The sequence below is a fragment of the Rhinopithecus bieti genome, unplaced genomic scaffold, assembly GCF_001698545.2.
Source record: "Rhinopithecus bieti isolate Rb0 unplaced genomic scaffold, ASM169854v2 scaffold_13317, whole genome shotgun sequence".
Classification (NCBI taxonomy): domain Eukaryota; kingdom Metazoa; phylum Chordata; class Mammalia; order Primates; family Cercopithecidae; genus Rhinopithecus; species Rhinopithecus bieti.
The window spans coordinates 1,264,861-1,281,296 of record NW_016807516.1 but is presented as its reverse complement, the minus strand read 5'-3'; the positions used below and the strand labels follow the sequence as shown (position 1 = coordinate 1,281,296).

The following is a 16,436-nucleotide window of genomic DNA, read 5'->3' as shown; positions in this document are numbered from 1 at the left end:
CCCCTCCCGTCCAGCCCCCACCCACCTGGAGCGGGCGGCCAGGATAGCCTTGTGGGCTGGCCGTGGGTGCCCATCTAGCAATAGCGTGATGTCACAGAACTCTGCGCCCGCCCCCTCCAGGTATGCCTTCATGTCCTGGATCAGAGACGTGCCTGGGGGTGGGAGGAACCCTGAGCAGGTACAGCCTGGGATTCTGGCCTTGGGGCCCCATGGCACTACCTTCCCACACATCTGCCCATGTTGCCACTCTGAACAAAACTTCACCCAGGCAGAAGGTTTCACTCTGGCCCTGAGGCACCATCAGCCACATTCTGTCCTCCCTCAGCGCCCTGACCGACTCGAGCACTATGCTGAACACATAGCCCACCACCCAGTGTCTCATCTTCCACCCAGCTTGCTATGCCCCCTTCGCTGCCCTCATGATCAAGCACCCTCCAGGCCCACTGCATGGCCTCTGGTGCCGGCAGATGTCACCAAGAGCCAGCAACTGGGATCAGCACGACCCCCAAGGAGAGCTGGGGGAATGAAGGGGCCTGTGACATTACAAGCAAAGAGAAGTCCAGCAACTGATCACTGTGACCCTGGGCCATCAGACCTGACATCCCAGCCCAAAAGAGGTGCCCATGTCCACCCCCAGAAATTGGCTCAGGAAATCCCAGCTCACCAGGACACAGCCCACTGTGGCAAGCCCCATGGGTTGGGGGCTTCTGCCTCCATCTGTTTCTGCGCTGTACCCAGGAGAGCACTCTGGGGTCCCATGGCACCCACCCCCACCCCGAGGGCCTGGCAGGTGCTCTCCATGGCTCCCAAGTCTCCTGCCACAGATGAACACCATCCCTCCCAGACCCAAGGGAAGGGGAACGAGGCTCCCTACCAATGTCCACTGGCTGGTCCGAGGGAGTGCGAGGGGGTGGCTGCTGCTTCCGCCGCACAATCTCCACAATCAGCGGCGAGGAGAGGCGCTCGAACTCCTTCATCATGATCACCTGGTTGAAGTGGGACTCCTTCACCACGAAGTTCAGGCAGTGCTCCTGGGCAGACAGGCACAGGCAGGCAGGCAGGCAGGGTCAAGCCAGGGTCCCAGGCTGGGCGACGGGCTCACAGTGGTGGGCAAGGAGGGGGCCGAAGCCTGAGCACACCCCACCTGACCCCGATCGCGCTGACCCCACCCCACACCTTGAGTTGGCTCAGCTGCAGCCGGGCGGCACTCTCGCACACGACCAGCACGTTCTGCAGGTCCACGGAGGCCTCGATGTACTGGCGGCACAGCTGCTCCAGGCGGCACAACTGGAAGCTCAGTGCCAATTTGTACACATCCATGATGAGCAGCACATCCTCCACGTGGCCTGCGCCCCAGAGCCCCCGAGTCTCAGGGAGCCGGAGAGGGGAGGGAGGGGCACAGGGCACAGGGCTCCCCGCATGGAAGAGTGTGAGTTGGGGCCACTAGGTAGGAGCAAGGCCTCGGGGGACTCAGATGGTGTCCAGCGGCAATGATCATGGGTAATGAGGGTGATCTGCAGCCTCTGAGCCTCAGGGGGCCCATCAGTAAGGCAGGGCTGGCAGCACCCACCTTTTGGCTCTGCTGCCCGCACCCCAGCCCACACCAATCCTGTTCCACCCCCACCCAGGCGGACCTTTCCGTGGGTATTTGATCTTGTCGGTGTAAAGGAACTGCATGAGCACCTCGAAGGGCCGGGCCTCGGCCTCCCGGATGGCCACGTGCAGCAGGGGTGGCCGGGTCCCACCAGCAGCCACGCCGGGGGCCTCCCTGGGAACTGAGGCGGCCTCCTGCTCCAGCTTCTGTGGGGAGAAGGGAGCTCAAGGGCACCCCAGTGGACAACAGACATGGCTGCCTGGTCCGGGTGGGGCAGTTAGGCACCTCACCTGGGCCAGCCGCTCCCGTGCCTGCGTGATCTTCCTGCGAAGCCAGCGGCTCCGCGCTGTGACAATGGCTACATGGCCCTGCACGCACTCCTCCTTCTGTACAAAGAATAATGCACTGGCAGAGGGCATGGGACCCTCGCCCCAGAGAACAGAGACCCAGCCGGCCAGGGTCAGCACCACCAGGCCAGCAGCTGTTTTTCTGAGGGGCGAAGTTCCCACTACCCAGGCACAGCAGGCAGAGCAGGGTGCAAGGACAGGCACTCACCTCACCTAGCACGAACTCCACGTCGCAGAACTGGCGGCTCTCCCACAGCCGCCCATAGTCCTCGTGTAGCGTGCACTTAGGATAACAGGAGAACTGCAAGAGGGGCCCAGTGAGGCTAGATGTTGAGGACAGCAGAGTGGCCCCAGTGTGGCTGCGCAGGCTGACCCTGAGGTCCCCACCTGACCCATGCTGACCCTCAGGGCCCAGAAGGCAGGTGGGCCTGGCTGAGGAGAAAAAGCCGCCGCCACCCCACCCTGAAAATACAGCCTGGCTCCAGCCTCGGCACCTGCAACTGTCCACGGCCAGTTCCACAGCAGGAAAGGGCTCCCCTGCCTCTTGCCTTCAGCTGGGGCCCAGGCCTCAGCAGAGCTCTGCTGTCTCCACTCTGCCTGGACTTGTGTCCTCACACTGGCCCCCACCAGCACCACCCCAATCTCCTCTAGGAAGCCGGCCCTGACCTCACTGTGGCTGTGAGTCCCTGCCCTGACCACCTGTTCCTCCAGGCCTGGGAAGGGGCTGTCAGCGCAAGCCACCATCAGCCCTGGCTCTGCCCTGGGCCAGGCTGTGATGCCTGTGAGGCTCTAGTGCTGAGCCTAGCTTGGCCCGGCTCCCTCCACTGACTCTGCTGTGAGCCCCAGTGCCATCCGCCTGCCCCACTGCACAGAGGCTGCCCACTTTAGTACCACCTCAGCCCACAGGGCTGCTCCCAAGGATTCCATCCCGCCAGGTGTGGCCCTGGCAATGGCCTGGATAAGGCCTGCCCCCCCGACTTGGCCTCAGTTTCCCATCACGGGGGATCCGTCCACCCAGCCATTCCTACAGGCCCCCAGGCCCCACACCTGGAACCTGTACATCTCCCCGCTGCGGATGTTGTTGTCCACCGTGCCCCCGAAGATGTACATGGCGTCCGAGATGACAGCAGCCGCGTGGAAGAGCCTCCCACTGGGCAGCTGGGGGACAAGAAGGCAGGGTGGGATGGGGCAGAGCCTCCACAGTGGGGCTGGTGCAGCCAGGTAAGGGCAAGGACGCGGCACCTCATGGCCATGAAGGGCCAGGGGGCAGGGTCCCCAAGGGAGGAGGGCCCCTGGGTGCAACCACAGACACAGGCGGGACCTGAATACCCATGTAGTCGAGTGGGGCATGACGGGCCATGGGGACCCTCAGAGTGGGTGGGGCACTCGGCCAGTGTGTGGCACCCATCCCAGAAAGCTGCAGCCTGGCCAGCAGGGTGAGGGCTCCTGGCCCTGCATCTCCTTTGGAATGTGACCCCAAGCAAGTATTTCTCTGGGCCTCAGTCTCCCCATGTGTGAGAGGGGTTGATCACAGGACCTGCTTCAGGAGGTGATGGAGTCTTAATGAGGGTCCCAGCCTGTACCTCCGAGGCGGGCTGGGCGGGCTGCTTGGCTGAGGTGGTGCCAAAGTCCAGCCCGAACACATCTCGGGACTTCTTGAAGCCGCCTCGCTCCTCAAAGGGCAGGGTGGGCACCTCCTCGGAAGCACAGGCTCGCTCGGGCACTTCAGCCCCACCGACCTGAAGAGGAGAGACACGTGGGCATGAGATCAGTTGGCAAGGGCCAGGTAGGTGCCCAGAGACCCCCACCATCCTGGCCTTGAGAGCGGGTTCAGAAAGAAGGAAGAGCTGCATGGCTCTGGGCTTCCCAGGAAAGGTCTGCAGCACGGCAGCCCCATGTAGCCATGATGGGGTGTGAAGCGTTAACCACCTGCAGGCTGTGGGGTGAAGCTGGGGCTGGAGGCCGGGGCAGGTGTCCAGGGCTGAGGCCCAGGTGTCCTGGCCTTGCTCCTGGTAGCTGTCTGGAACCCCAAGGGGCCCCAAAGCTGTGAGGAGCTGGGGAGAAGGTGGGAGCAGGGTAGGAGCCACTGGTGTCCAGATGGCAGGGCAGGACACTCCTGGGCACCCTCACCTCGCTGTCGGAGCTGGGCTGGACGACCTCCCAGGTCTGGAAGTCCACGTCATAGCAGTGCAGCTCATTGGGCAGCGTGTTATCGGCTGCACCCCCAAACACATAGAGGTGGCGGTCAAAGGCCACCATGGTATGCCCGTAGCGCCGCTGCGGGGGTGGTGGGGAACCCCGGAGCAGGTGTTCAGTTGGGATGCGTGTCCACCTGGGGGTACACGACAGTGAACCAATGCTGGGACTGGGGCTCCTGCTCACCCTCGGGGCCTTCCCACAGCAGGCCCTCACTGGGAGGTCCCCCTGCAGCCCCTGCGGTGACTAGCCCAGGGTCCAGAGGGAGGCCTAGACACCTCGCTGAGCACCCCTCACCCCATCCAGCACTGGCACCAGCCCTGCCTGGTTCCATGTGGCCCACTGCGGGGTCCTGCCGGAGCTCCCCTGTCTCCATGGTGCAGGCAGCAGTGATGGGCAGGAGGGTGGCATCTGACCCGCCAGGCAGTCCTGCTCTCTGGGAAGTGAAGTTGTGCAGAGACCATTGCACATCTTCATGCTGCCCAGTCAGACCATCCCCACAGCTGAGTCCCCATCCTGGGAGCTGCCTGCACCCCACATCCTGATGCTGCTCCAGCACCTTCCACCTCCCAGGCTTCCCAGTACCTCCCAGCGAGTCCTCTCTTTTGCTAAGTTAGTTGAAGACTTCACAACAGATCCTGGCCTGGCAGGGCTATTCCATCTGGCTCCTTGCTAAGCCCTGGGCCCTCGACAGGTTCCCTCGTCCTGGGGCACCCTGCCCTTCCTCCCACGCACCCGTGGCCTCCAGGGAAGCTCCCAAGTCCCTTCCCAAACCCTCTGTGCCTGCAGCTCACACTCCTTGTGCCCTCTTCTACAGCCTCATTGCAGGGTCAAGGGCTGGCCAGCAGCCAGGGGCAGCATGGGCCAGACCTCTGGGGACCTGCAGGCCCCTCTGGTCTTCTGCCATCATTTGAGATCTATGCAGGCCATGTTTGTTACTGGTGGCACTGACCAAGCCATTCACGGGGAAGGGGATGTCCTTCATAGTCAGGGGGAGGCCTAGTCAGGGGCCTCCTCACCAGGCCCTATCTTGCTAAACTGTAGCCATATCCTGGAGACCTGCACATCCCTGCTCCAGGCTGGAACCTCCTGCTGTTTGCAGAGCTCAGAAGGACAGTTACCATGGCCACCAGGTGCAGGGGGCGTCCTTCACATTCAAGGATTCGGGGGCACTGACTATCTTCCCTCCACCCCACTGGCCAGAGTACTCACGTCTTGTCCTTGAATTCAAACTGGAAGAGGTTGTTGGTTATCTTGGCTCCGCTTTGCCCGGAGAACACAAACATCTTGTCCCGGCACACGGCCACGGGGAAGTTGCAGCAAGACGGGGGGATCTCACCACTCTGGGCCACCTGCATGGGGGAGAGAACAGCTCAGCCCTGGCCTCACAGGGCCCACTCACATTTCACAACGCTCAAGACTGCTGATGGGACTGCTTTTATTCTTGAAACTTCCCCAGATGAGGGTTCACAGATTCATTTGTCTTCGAGCAGCACATAGCCCTGTCTCCTCCACTTCAGGGGGCCCAGTTGTGAACAGCTAGGGCTAAAATCATCAGGGTTAAATCAGCAGCGGCTAAACCCATGTTTTTCATGCCCAGAAGACTGAGAAAAAAAAATTTTTTTTAATGAATAAATAAATAAATTCCATGTTTCTAAAGGGGAAAGCAATCCCAGGGGGAGCTCCAGGGAGCAGAACACTAGATAGCAGACTGCCCTCACTGCATTGAAATAAAGGGTGGATTAAAGCAAAACCACGTCCCTCACACACGTGGCGCTCTGCCCATCCAAAACACCAAGGCTCGAATCACTGTGCAGCCACAGTGAGGAACTGGTCATGAAGGCCCACAGGTCGCCAGGGAGGAGAGCGTGGCTCAGGTCGAGGCAGGGCTTTGCAAGGGGAAGAAAGCAGCCTCGACCCCCTAGCCTGGCTCTGCCTGCCTCCCACCTCCCTCCACCTGCACCCTGGCTCCCTGCACCTCCCACCTCCCTCCACCTGCACCCTGGCTCCCGGTGCCCCTCACCTCCTCCCAGCAGGTGAGCTCTCGGTCCTGGAGGCCAATTGTCCACATGTCATTCAACCTGTATTAGGACAGACCAGTGAGGACCCCTTGGGTCTGGCTGTCAGGGTGGGCCGGTCCTGGCTGGAAGGGATGGCTGAAGGGAGTACCCCCATCCCCACACAGGGTAGGAGACTTGTGCGGCCATGAGGCGGGAACTTCTGTGTGGGGTGTCAGGCACTGCCTCAAATCCCTGCTGTGCTGGGCCCCCTGCCCGGCCCAGACAGAACAAGTACTCTCATGCATGACATTGGGGCAGTGTGGCAGGCCAGCTCCTCACGCAGTGTCCCTCCTGGGTGGGGAGAGGACACAGATATCACAGACACCACCACCATCACTGCATCGTTAGGAGTTTCTATAATGCTGAAGTTTTGGGAAACCAGCACATGCAAAGAGAGCGAAGCCAACTTTCTAAAATAAGGAGGAAAAGGCCTTTGGCCTGGGCAAGAACCAGGGCTGGGCCTGAGCCTGGGCACCACCCATCCGCCCACCGACTCAGCGCTGCAAGGCGACTCCTGGCTGAGGATCCTCAACGGAGGTAGACATGGGGCTCCACCCACTGGTTCTCACCTCCATCTGCCCATCCTCCTCTTTTCCTGTCCCCCTCCCAAGAAACCCCTAGACAGTGACACTCAAAATCTACTAGGCAGAGCTCTCCCAGCCTAAGCCCTCAAATGCCAGGATGGCCTGCTCCAGGTCTCAGTGCAGTCGGAGGAGGGGTACAAAGGCCGGACCACCACCCACCTGGCATTGCCGTCATAGCCAGCAAAGATCCACAGCTTGTCACTGTACACCGTGGCCCCGTGGGCTGACCTAGCGACTGGCAACCTGGAGTGTGAGGGAAGAGGGGAGGGAGTGAGGCCGCCCAGCACAGACCTGAGCCTCGCAGTCCCATATGGTCAGTGCAGGGGCCACAGCCAGGCTGCATGGCCACATCCGCCCAACACTGGGGCTTCAGGGCCTCCACAAGGCACTAGGAATAAGCAACAGCCTCAGAGGCCGACTGGAGGCTTGAAGAGGAATTCAGACAGCCACAGAGGCACAGAACCTTCTCCTAGGTGCCACCAAAATATCAAAGGGGTGCTTAAAAGCAGGACCCCAGAAGCACCATCAGCAGTACATTGGGTCTTTTTAAAAATTTTTTTGTGACAAGGTCTTGCTCCATCTTCCAGGCTGGAGTGCAGTGAGGCATGCATGGTTCACTGCAGCCTTGAACTCCTGGGCTCAAGTGATCTTCCCACCTCAGCTTCCCAGAGTGCTAGGACTACAGGCTTGCGCCACCACGCCCAGCCCATTTGGGTCTCTTCTGAAAGGAGGGAATCTAAAGGCTGGTAGCAGGCCATGCACAGCTGTACCGGGGGATATTCCACCAACCCTAAGCTCCTTGCTACTGCGTGCCCTCAGGGTCCTCATCTGGGAGGCAACAGGGGACAGATTCCAGATCCAATGCCACCCAGGACCCTGCCTGTCCCAAATGTTTCTGCAAAGTTTCTCACCGTCCTTCAATTTTCCACTCCGTCCACTGGCCAGTTGCAAACTTGTATTCAAAGAGGTCATTTTTATTCTTCAAGTTAGAATTGGAATAAATGTCCCCAGTGTAACCCCCTGAGTAAAGAGAGTGAGAAACTGTCAAACCCAAAGGCAGTCTTGAAGATTTCAAACCCTGGAAGGTGGACCAGAATCTGGCCCCACTGAAAATGCATAAGCCAGGACTCCCTCCACAAGCCCTAGAAGGACCTACTGCCCGCCTGCCTCCGTGCTGGGCTCTGGGGACACAGAGATGAGCAGGACACTGTTCCCAGCCACAGCCCAGCAACACTGAAAGACACCCAACCCTGTGAGTTCAGGGCTGTTAGGGCAAGGGGTCCCAGATCCAGCGCAGAATTCAGAGGACTGGCAGACAAAGCCGAGGGTGAACAGAGAGCCCCTGCTGTATACAGCATGAGCACAAACGCCCCAGGCCTGCAGAAGGGCAGGGTGTCTGTGGGCCTAGGGGGCGACACAGCCCCTGGGAGGCAGGAGGCTGCTTACCAAAGACAAACATGCTGCTCCCATAGACGACGGCCGAATGGTGGTAACGGGGGGCCGGCGGGGTCCCAGTGGTAAAGGCCCTGGGGTGGCACAGGGGTGGTGAGAGTCAGCAGGCGCGTCACCCATGAAGTCCACACCCTCACAGGGTGGCGCTGCATCCCTGTGCTGCCTTTCTTCTTTTTTTTTTTTTTGAGACAGAGTCTCGCTCTGTCACCCAGGCTGGAGTACAGTGGCGCCATCTCGGCTCAACCTCCGCCTCCCGGGTTCAAGCAATTGTCCCACCTCAGCATCCTGAATAGCTGGGATGACAGGCACCCATCATTATGCCCGGCTAGTTTTTTGTATTTCTGTAGAGATGGAGTTTCACCATGTTGGCCAGGCTGGTCTTGAACTTCTGACCTCAGGTGATCCGCCCGCCTCGGCCTCCCAAAGTGCTGGGATTACAGGCGTGAGCCACCGCGCCCAGCTACCTTTCATTTTTGTATTTTGAAGGTGACACCTGTCTCATCATAGAAACTTAAAAAAAAAAACAACTCACCAATAAGGAAAAAACAAAATAGGCACTAAAGCTCGTGCAAATTCCCATTACCAGAAAACCTCTGGCAACACCTTGAGGTCTTCCCTACACCCCTCTCCTATGCATACTTAGGCTTCCATGGAATTTTTTTAAATGGAATCAAGTGGTAGATATTTTGTAAATTGCTTATTCAACTCACAGAATGTGACCAGGTCCTCATGCTACTTCAGGACCATCCATACTCCTGCTCTCAGCAGCAGTGCAGCGTCTTACAGCATGGTGTCCATCAATTTCATTTAATACCTATCTATCTAACCATCATCTATCTACCTACCTATCATCTATCATCTAATCTATCTATATAATCTATCCATCATCTATCTCCCTGTCATCTATCGTCTGTCATCTACCCATCATCCATCTATCTATCTATCTATCTATCTATCTATCTATCTAATAATCTGTCTACCTATCATCTGTCATCTGTCTGTTGATCTGTCATCTATCTATCAACTATCTACTATCTAGGTCATCTATCTAATCTACTTATCATCTAGCTATCTACCTATTATCTATCTATCTATCTATCTGTCATCTCTCTTTCTGCCTTTCTATCTATCTATCATATGTCTGTCTTTCTAGACGGGGTCTCACTTTGTTGCCCAGCTGGTCTTGAACTCCTAGCCTCAAGGGAGCTTCCCTCCTCAGCTTCTCAAAGCATTGGGATTACAGGCATGGGCCCCTGTGCCCTGCCTTTACATTTTATGTACTGAATTCAAAATCCATTTACACTGCTGACCTGGGGCTGCTCTTTTTCTGAGTTTTATAGTTAAGCAATTTTTGACAAATAATTGAGAGGCCTTCAGAATGATTTTTAAAATTAATTTTTAACTACTAGCTATCTTACAAAATCACGTGTGAGAGAAATGACATAGCAACTTCTGTACCCACACTAGCAGCAGCCTCGGGGTAGAGGTGGGCGCCCGGAAGGGAGCCGCCCTGTGTGCCCAGCTTGGCAGCTGCAGGTGCTGGGCAGCTACTTCATCTCCTCAGCCCTGACAGGGTGGCTCTGGGTGTGGCATCCCTGGGGACGTGGTTGTCTCCTCCTGGAAGCTTCTTTCTAGCTTCCCATGATGAGAGAGACTCTGCTAGCAACTGGGACCCAGAACCGTGCCACTGTGTTCTAGGAGGAAAGGCAGGGCCCTGGAGCACGGGGCCACCCACCTGCACCAGGAGCAGTCTTTCACATCGAACCGCAGGAGGTCATTGAGCATGGTCTTCCTGAAAGGCAGTCGGAAGAGAGGGTGGCATTAGCCAGGTCTGCTCTGCAGGACCCCCAGAGATGGGTACTACATGTAGCCAGGGTAGAGGAGGGGGCTGTTTTGGGCTGGGTCACTAACACAGCCAGGCAACCAGCTGATGCCCAAGAGTGGTGACCACAAAGGAGGCTCCCCAACTGACATGGGCACCAGGGCTGCCACACAGGCAGCCACCAGCCTACCTGGGGTCAGGACCAAAGCATGAATATGGCCACCAGGAGCCCAACCAGCAGGCACGAAATGGCCCAAAGTCCAGAGTCACCCTCACACCTCACCCTAGCCTCCAGAACCCCTATTCACATGTCCCAATCCCCTTCTGCTGAGGCTGTACCCCACAATGCATGCACTTGCCCATGCTTCAGGGGAGGCCCTTTGCTTCTCTCTGATCTTCCTGCCACTGCTTTAAAAAAAAAAAATAGAGTCAATGCGCTGGGCTCAGTGGCTCGTGCCTGTAATCCCAGCACTTTGGGAGGCCGAAGCGGACAGATCACTTGAGGTCAGGAGTTCGAGACCAACCTGGCCAACATGTTGAAACCCCATCTCTACTAAAAATACAAAAATTAGCCTGGCGTGGTGGAGGGCACCTGTAATCCCAGCTACTCGGGAGGCTGTGGCAGACTCGCTTGAACCCAGGAGGCGGAGCTTGCAGTGAGCCAAGATCGCGCCACTGCACTCCAGCCTGGGCGACAGAGCGAGACTCCATCTCAAAAAAAAAAAAAAAAAATAGAAACGAAGTCTTGCTTTCCTGCCTAGGCTCGTCTTGAATGCCTGGCCTCAAGTGATCTTCCTACCTCAGCCTCCCAAAGTGCTGGGATTATAGGTGTGAGCTACCACACCTGGCCCTTGCCATTTCTTTATTGCAAAAGTCAATGTAATAATCATGTTAAAGATACAATTAAATAGAAAACAAATTCACTGGTCATTGCACCACCTAATACAACCAGCTGGCATATTACTACCCAGCCCTTGGGAAGAAGGGCAAACTGACAGGAGCCCAGCACCCCTCACGCCCAGCCTGTGCTGGGTGCCCCCTGCACCGTCTTAGTCTGCACCAGCGGGTGCATCTGTGAAATGGATGTGCATCTCACATCCATTTCACAGATGGCGACAAAGCCTAGTAGTTCAAAGGCTGTGTCTGAGGCCATGCAGCCAGGAAGCCAGGAGCCTAGAAGCTGGTGGTGACTGTGATATCGCCCCTCCCTCCCTCCCTCACTTGCCCCACGTGCTGCAGGAGGCCATCTTTCTTTGTACTCAGTCTTTATAAAGTTAAGACTAGAGTGAGACAAATTTGTATCCTATTTCTTTGTCACACTGAAGCAAAAATGTTTCTGCTTATTGCTACACAGTTGTCACACAAACTACCTGTTAGGGACACTCTTGAGGATGAAGGTCCCCCATTTCCCACCTGCTGCCTTGTACTGGACACCAAAGCCTTTTCTGGTTTGGAGGGTTCTCATTAAGGCTCCAGTAAACGCCTGTGGGTAGGCATCTCTTCTTTATTTCATTCCTTCATCTGACAAACATTTATTGAGTTTTCTTTTACAATGGGTAAAAGGAGCACAGGCCCTGCCTTGACTGAACAGATGGATAATAACCAACATCTGTGTGCCTCAGGAACAAATGAAGATGGTAAGAGGGATGGAGGGGAAGTAATGGTCTCCAGTTGGTCCAGATGACCAAGGAAGGCCTCAGTCACAAGAAGCATCAGAAGAGGGGCAGGAAGGTAGGAGGAGAGAATGGGCAGTGCAAGGGCCTGAGCAAGGGGGCACTTGGTACAATCCAAACATAGCAAGGCAGCCGGTGCAGCCCCAGTGCAGTGAGAGACTGAGGGCAGAGGAGCAGCAGACTCTCATGAAGACTTGGGCTTTTACTCAGAGAGGCAGGGAGGCATCACAGGAGGATGAGCCAAGGAGGAACACACTCTGACTTGCATATGTAAATAGGCCCCACTGGCTACTCCTGGGGAAAGAGAGTGGGAGGAAGGCAGGCTTGAAGCCAGGGGACCATGCCCAAGGAGGCTCTTTTGCCCAGTCTGCGGATCCTGGTGGGGTTCAGACTACCCCACCATCCTCAAGCCAGCCCCCTGGGAGGCCTGCAGGACCAAGGCTGCAGAGCCAGTAAGAGGCCAGCTCTTCCAGGGCTTCATGCCAGGTCCTGGGGCTGACAGGCAGGAATAGGACAACTGGTCATGTGCAAATACTCCACCCTCTGCATAAGGAAACCAGCCACAACTTAACTGGAGACAGTTTACGTGAAAGGAGGTGTGCCCACCAACAAAACATCACGTTGTTGCCTGAATGTTTGCAGCAATGTGGGAAAACCCTCACAAAAAGTGAAAAATGCATGAAATAAATAAAACTGTGTCCTCCATACCGGATGAGGCCCAGGGAAAGAAAAGTGCCTGGCAGGGCTGGCCGCAAGGGTGGTTGTGTTTCTTTCAAGGCTGCGTCTACTCAGAAGAGGGACATTTCCACATACTGAGCACGTGCCACCCACTGGAAGCTGTGCTGAGGACCATGAGTGCAGGATCTCATTTAATCCTCACCACGACCAGGGAGGTGAGTGCATGGAATCTCACAGATGGGGAAACTGAAGCTTAAAGGCACTAGCTAACATCTGAAATGACAGTAATGGAGCTGGACAGGCCCAGTCCCTGACCACAGTACTTCTCCCTACCTGGTCCAAACACTGATGCTCAGACTCACTCACCCATTGTCTCCACCAAATACATAAATGGCATCTTTATAGGCCACTACTGTGTGCTTGCTGCGCCTGGAAAGAAAGGAGTGGAGGGCGGTAAGGACAGGACCCTCCTGGGGGACACCCAAGGAATGGGACTAAGCAGGAGAGCTGCCACAGAAGTTAGATATCACCTCTCAACTGCTAAGATCGATCATCTTCTAAGATAACACCAATCACCCTGCAAGTGAGGACCCCTGACACGGCTCCAGGACTTTCTGGACTCCTCACCCCACGTCAGAGCACCTGGGACCCCAGCCCAATATCCACAAACACAACTTAGTTCTAGTATTCTGTCCCAGGTCATCGGGCTCTGGGACTCCCTCGGAACCCTCTCTCCCCTGCCCTGAACAGCGTCCTGTACAGCACCAACCACCTCATTACCAGATCCTACCCCAGGACACCACGCATCGGCCTCGCCCCTGGACCCCGCCCTGGGACTCTCGCAGATCGCCCTTCCTGTCCTCAGGACCCCATGAAGCCCACCGTACCGGGCACCCACGAACTCGTCGCAGGGCGGGAGGCGCCGCCAGCGATGCACTGTTTCGAAGGGCCCGAAGTTGAGTGTCAGGTACTCGACACTGTCCGAGCAGCTGTGATCGAAGTCCACGCTCGGGGCTACCTTGGACCGCGCGCCGCCTGCCAGGGCCCCGGGCCCAATCTGGCCCCCGGTGCTGCCCGGTCCAGCCATCCCGGGTCCACGCCGGATCGGCCGCGCTGTCCGCAGAACTTGCGGCCACCGCCCCGGGCCGCCTGGAGGAACCACATTTCCCGGCGAGCCCTGCGCTGACAGCTCGGCACTTCCGGCCAGCGCCGCGCTTGCGCCCTTCCGCTCTTCCCGACAAGCCTAGCGCTTGCCAAGACCCCGCGGGCGAGCGCTGGGTCCAGTTGGGGACGGCGCAGCAAGCGTGGGACTCTCTGTGGAGCGTTTCAGGCTATGTACTGGCGCCGGGTTGTCCCTTCCAGTGAATGCGGTGTCTCGTCCCTAACCCCGTCGCGACTGCTCTTCCCGGCGCCTCCCAGGCCCACGCAGCCCCAAGACCCGCGGCTGGCTTGCAGTTCCCGGCATGCCCTGTGTCTGCGCGTGGCTCCGGCCTGGATCGTCTGCTGCTGCCAGGACTCCACAAGGAGGGTTCCGGGCTCGCAGCGACCTCTGCAGGCGCTCAACGCTCCCTTTCCTGCTAGCGCCCCCAGCCCTGACTCCCTGCATCTCCCCTCTCTCCTTGGCGTTCTTACTGACTGAGAGGCAGCCCGGCGATGAGCCTCTAGATTCTCATTTCTACTTAGCAGGGCCTCAGCTGCGTCACCTCCGACATTGGGATTGAGAATGCCCCAGCTATGAAAAGCATGGGGTCTGTCTCAGGACACAACTCCCACAACCCTAAGTGGGCAAATGCCCCAAAGTGTCAAGCATGAGCCACCTCTGAAGGAGCATTTACTATCTTAAGACTTTTGGGCTTGTCCCTTCTACCTGGAATACCCTTCTTTCAAAATTCAGGGCCAAAAGCAAAAAGCGTTCGCTGATCGCAGAGAGGGAGAGGGATGTGGGAGGGCGTGGGGCGCAGAATTAGTTGCTACCTCCTTTGGGAGTTCACAGGCAAAATTTCCTTGGTGTGGCACCTAGCATTCTATGATTGTGCCTGTTTCCCTGTGGTCTGGCCCTGTGCCTATCGGCCCAATTACACTGGGAGTCATACAGGTCTGCAAGTTTGTGCGTTTTAATTTTACGGCAATGTCTACATGTTACAGGGTTCTTCAGGGGACCAGTCCCAATAGAGGGAGAAGAGGCAGGGCCTGTCCTGCTTCCAGTGCCAGCTGTCAGTGGCAGTAGAGGCCTTGAGGGTTGAGCATCTTCTGGATCCAGCAGAGGCCTCCCAGGAGGGGAGCCAGGTGGCTGAAGGCAAGCACTGGGAGGGCTCAGGTTCTGCCCTGGGGGATCCTGGGACTGGAGATTGGCACCTGCCCCCAAGGCTTGCCCTCTGACCCTGGTGCCCCCCTTTGCCTGCCCAAGTCTACTGCATGTGAGCTCAGGATCCTTTCCCTGTAAGCCAAGACATGTCGCCAGTCCTGCAGGAATGAGGGGAGGAGGGGTCAGGACAGAAGAAAACAGGCTCTCCACTCTGGGCACCCTGAACAGCTGGCCCTTGAGGACAGCAGGGGATCTGTTCTGTGCCAGACCCTAGTGCCCAGCAGGGAGGTGTACTTGGACAGATGGAGATAGACCATTGGGTGGAGGGTCTGGGCTGACATGGGAAAGGCTCAGAACAGTCAACATGAAGGACACACGTACTTGCTGTGCAGCACAAACAGCCTTCAGGAAGGCAAGAGAGAAACAGAGAGAAGGCCAAGAAGAGAGCATGTCATTTATCATGTCCCCTTCTGGTCCTCCATTGTTTCCAGCCTGGAGCCTGCCCCTGTCTCATAGCCCCCCAGTGGCCTCCAGGCTGTCCTCAGTCCCTGGGAGCTCTCTCCCAGAGGGTGAATCTCATTGACACCACACCAGGATAAGGGAACTGGCTGGTGTTGAGTGAAACCTAGAACCACCCCCACCATCTCTGTGGAGGGCATACCCAGGGCATCAGTAGCTGCATTTTCCACGAGCTTCTGCCGGGCTTAGCACAACCATGTCCAGTTAGGTGTCCCAGGCCTGGTGATTGCCCATGCATTGGGCCCTGACCCCTCCCCACAGCACTGGCCTTGCCTGCGGACACACATCCCTATTCCTTCCATCCACCATGAACACATAACCAGCCTGCTCCCAAACCATGATCCTTGCCCCACACCTCCCTGTAGTCCTGGAAGCCTCCGGTGATGCAAACCAAGAGTGAGGGGCAAGGCCCTGGAGGGTTGTGGGGGCGACTGGCTGTTATGGGCACCTTAGCCAGTCCTCCAGGGAACTACTCCCGCCCCCAGGCTTCCCACACCCACACTCACTCCACCTCCCGCTTCCGGATGGCACGGCCTGAGGCCAGAACCTCAGCGACCTTGGACACAATGGGATCGTAGTTCATGCTGGCCACGGCGATCACCTCGTCGCCTCTGCAGGGAGAGGATGGCCAAGCCTGAGGACTGCCAGGCAGCAGCCCCTTTTTGAAGACCCTGATGCACTGCTGTCATTCTGGGGCCCAGGGAAGGACCTACCCCAGGGGAACAGGAATGTCCTGAGCACCCAGCCCTCCCTGCTTCGCACATCGGGGCTTGACCATGCACAAGCTTCAGGCTTTCCTAAGGAAGCGCCAGCACTCCTCAGCGGGGCTCAGGGCTGGGCTCTTGTTCTGGGATTTTGCCTGAGATGAATCCCCCTTCCCGACTGAGCTCCCGCTGCTTCGAGCCAAGCTGCACCCCGATGCTCTCACTTAGTGTAAAAAGCCACAAACTTCAGCTCTTCCAGATCCCCCTGGATGATGACGTCGTCGAAGCCTTCTCCGTAGCCTGTGGGCCGGGCAGGTGGGTGGCACCCACGTGAGCCGGGGGAGGGAACGAGACGTCACAGGATCCCCTCCTAACCCCGCCCAGGCCCTGCTCCATACGTCCTTTTAGGTAGTTCCTAGCCTCGCCGCCAGCGAGTTCTTACCGGCCTCTTCCTAGTGCAGTCACAGCCCTTCCCGTAGGCGCCCCGCCCCTCCCCGCCCCG

At 57.6% G+C, this 16,436-nt stretch overlaps 2 protein-coding genes across 13 annotated transcripts in view; both read right to left on the bottom strand.

Annotated features, from left to right (window-relative positions):
* Positions 1 to 14,143, bottom strand: part of LZTR1 (leucine zipper like post translational regulator 1) — a 21,039-nt gene extending 6,896 nt beyond the window's left edge. The window contains exons 1-17 of one of the 3 annotated variants that reach the window (XM_017882578.1): positions 13,294 to 14,143; positions 12,773 to 12,835; positions 9,969 to 10,025; positions 8,228 to 8,307; positions 7,693 to 7,801; positions 6,941 to 7,024; positions 6,161 to 6,218; positions 5,350 to 5,489; positions 4,072 to 4,273; positions 3,525 to 3,680; positions 2,989 to 3,099; positions 2,150 to 2,242; positions 1,885 to 1,980; positions 1,635 to 1,800; positions 1,177 to 1,346; positions 875 to 1,031; positions 26 to 152 (exon numbers count right to left, since the gene is read on the bottom strand). In XM_017882578.1, the coding sequence (XP_017738067.1) occupies positions 26 to 152; positions 875 to 1,031; positions 1,177 to 1,346; positions 1,635 to 1,800; positions 1,885 to 1,980; positions 2,150 to 2,242; positions 2,989 to 3,099; positions 3,525 to 3,680; positions 4,072 to 4,273; positions 5,350 to 5,489; positions 6,161 to 6,218; positions 6,941 to 7,024; positions 7,693 to 7,801; positions 8,228 to 8,307; positions 9,969 to 10,025; positions 12,773 to 12,835; positions 13,294 to 13,493 (2,069 nt within the window). In that variant the 5' untranslated portion in view covers positions 13,494 to 14,143. The remainder of the gene's footprint in view (positions 1 to 25; positions 153 to 874; positions 1,032 to 1,176; positions 1,347 to 1,634; positions 1,801 to 1,884; positions 1,981 to 2,149; positions 2,243 to 2,988; positions 3,100 to 3,524; positions 3,681 to 4,071; positions 4,274 to 5,349; positions 5,490 to 6,160; positions 6,219 to 6,940; positions 7,025 to 7,692; positions 7,802 to 8,227; positions 8,308 to 9,968; positions 10,026 to 12,772; positions 12,836 to 13,293) is intronic. The other 2 variants (XM_017882579.1, XM_017882580.1) reach the window with 2 other exon arrangements.
* A 359-nt stretch (positions 14,144 to 14,502) lies between these two features.
* AIFM3 (AIF family member 3) overlaps positions 14,503 to 16,436 on the bottom strand; it is a 16,851-nt gene continuing 14,917 nt past the window's right edge. For 7 of the 10 annotated variants that reach the window (XM_017882587.1, XM_017882584.1, XM_017882582.1 and 4 more), the window contains 4 exons: positions 16,159 to 16,234; positions 15,737 to 15,841; positions 15,093 to 15,113; positions 14,611 to 14,869 (listed from right to left, as the gene is read on the bottom strand). In XM_017882587.1, coding sequence (XP_017738076.1) covers positions 14,830 to 14,869; positions 15,093 to 15,113; positions 15,737 to 15,841; positions 16,159 to 16,234 — 242 coding nt within the window. In that variant the 3' untranslated portion in view covers positions 14,611 to 14,829. Of the gene's footprint in view, positions 14,870 to 15,092; positions 15,114 to 15,736; positions 15,842 to 16,158; positions 16,235 to 16,436 lie in introns of all 10 variants that reach the window. The other 3 variants (XM_017882583.1, XM_017882590.1, XM_017882589.1) reach the window with 3 other exon arrangements.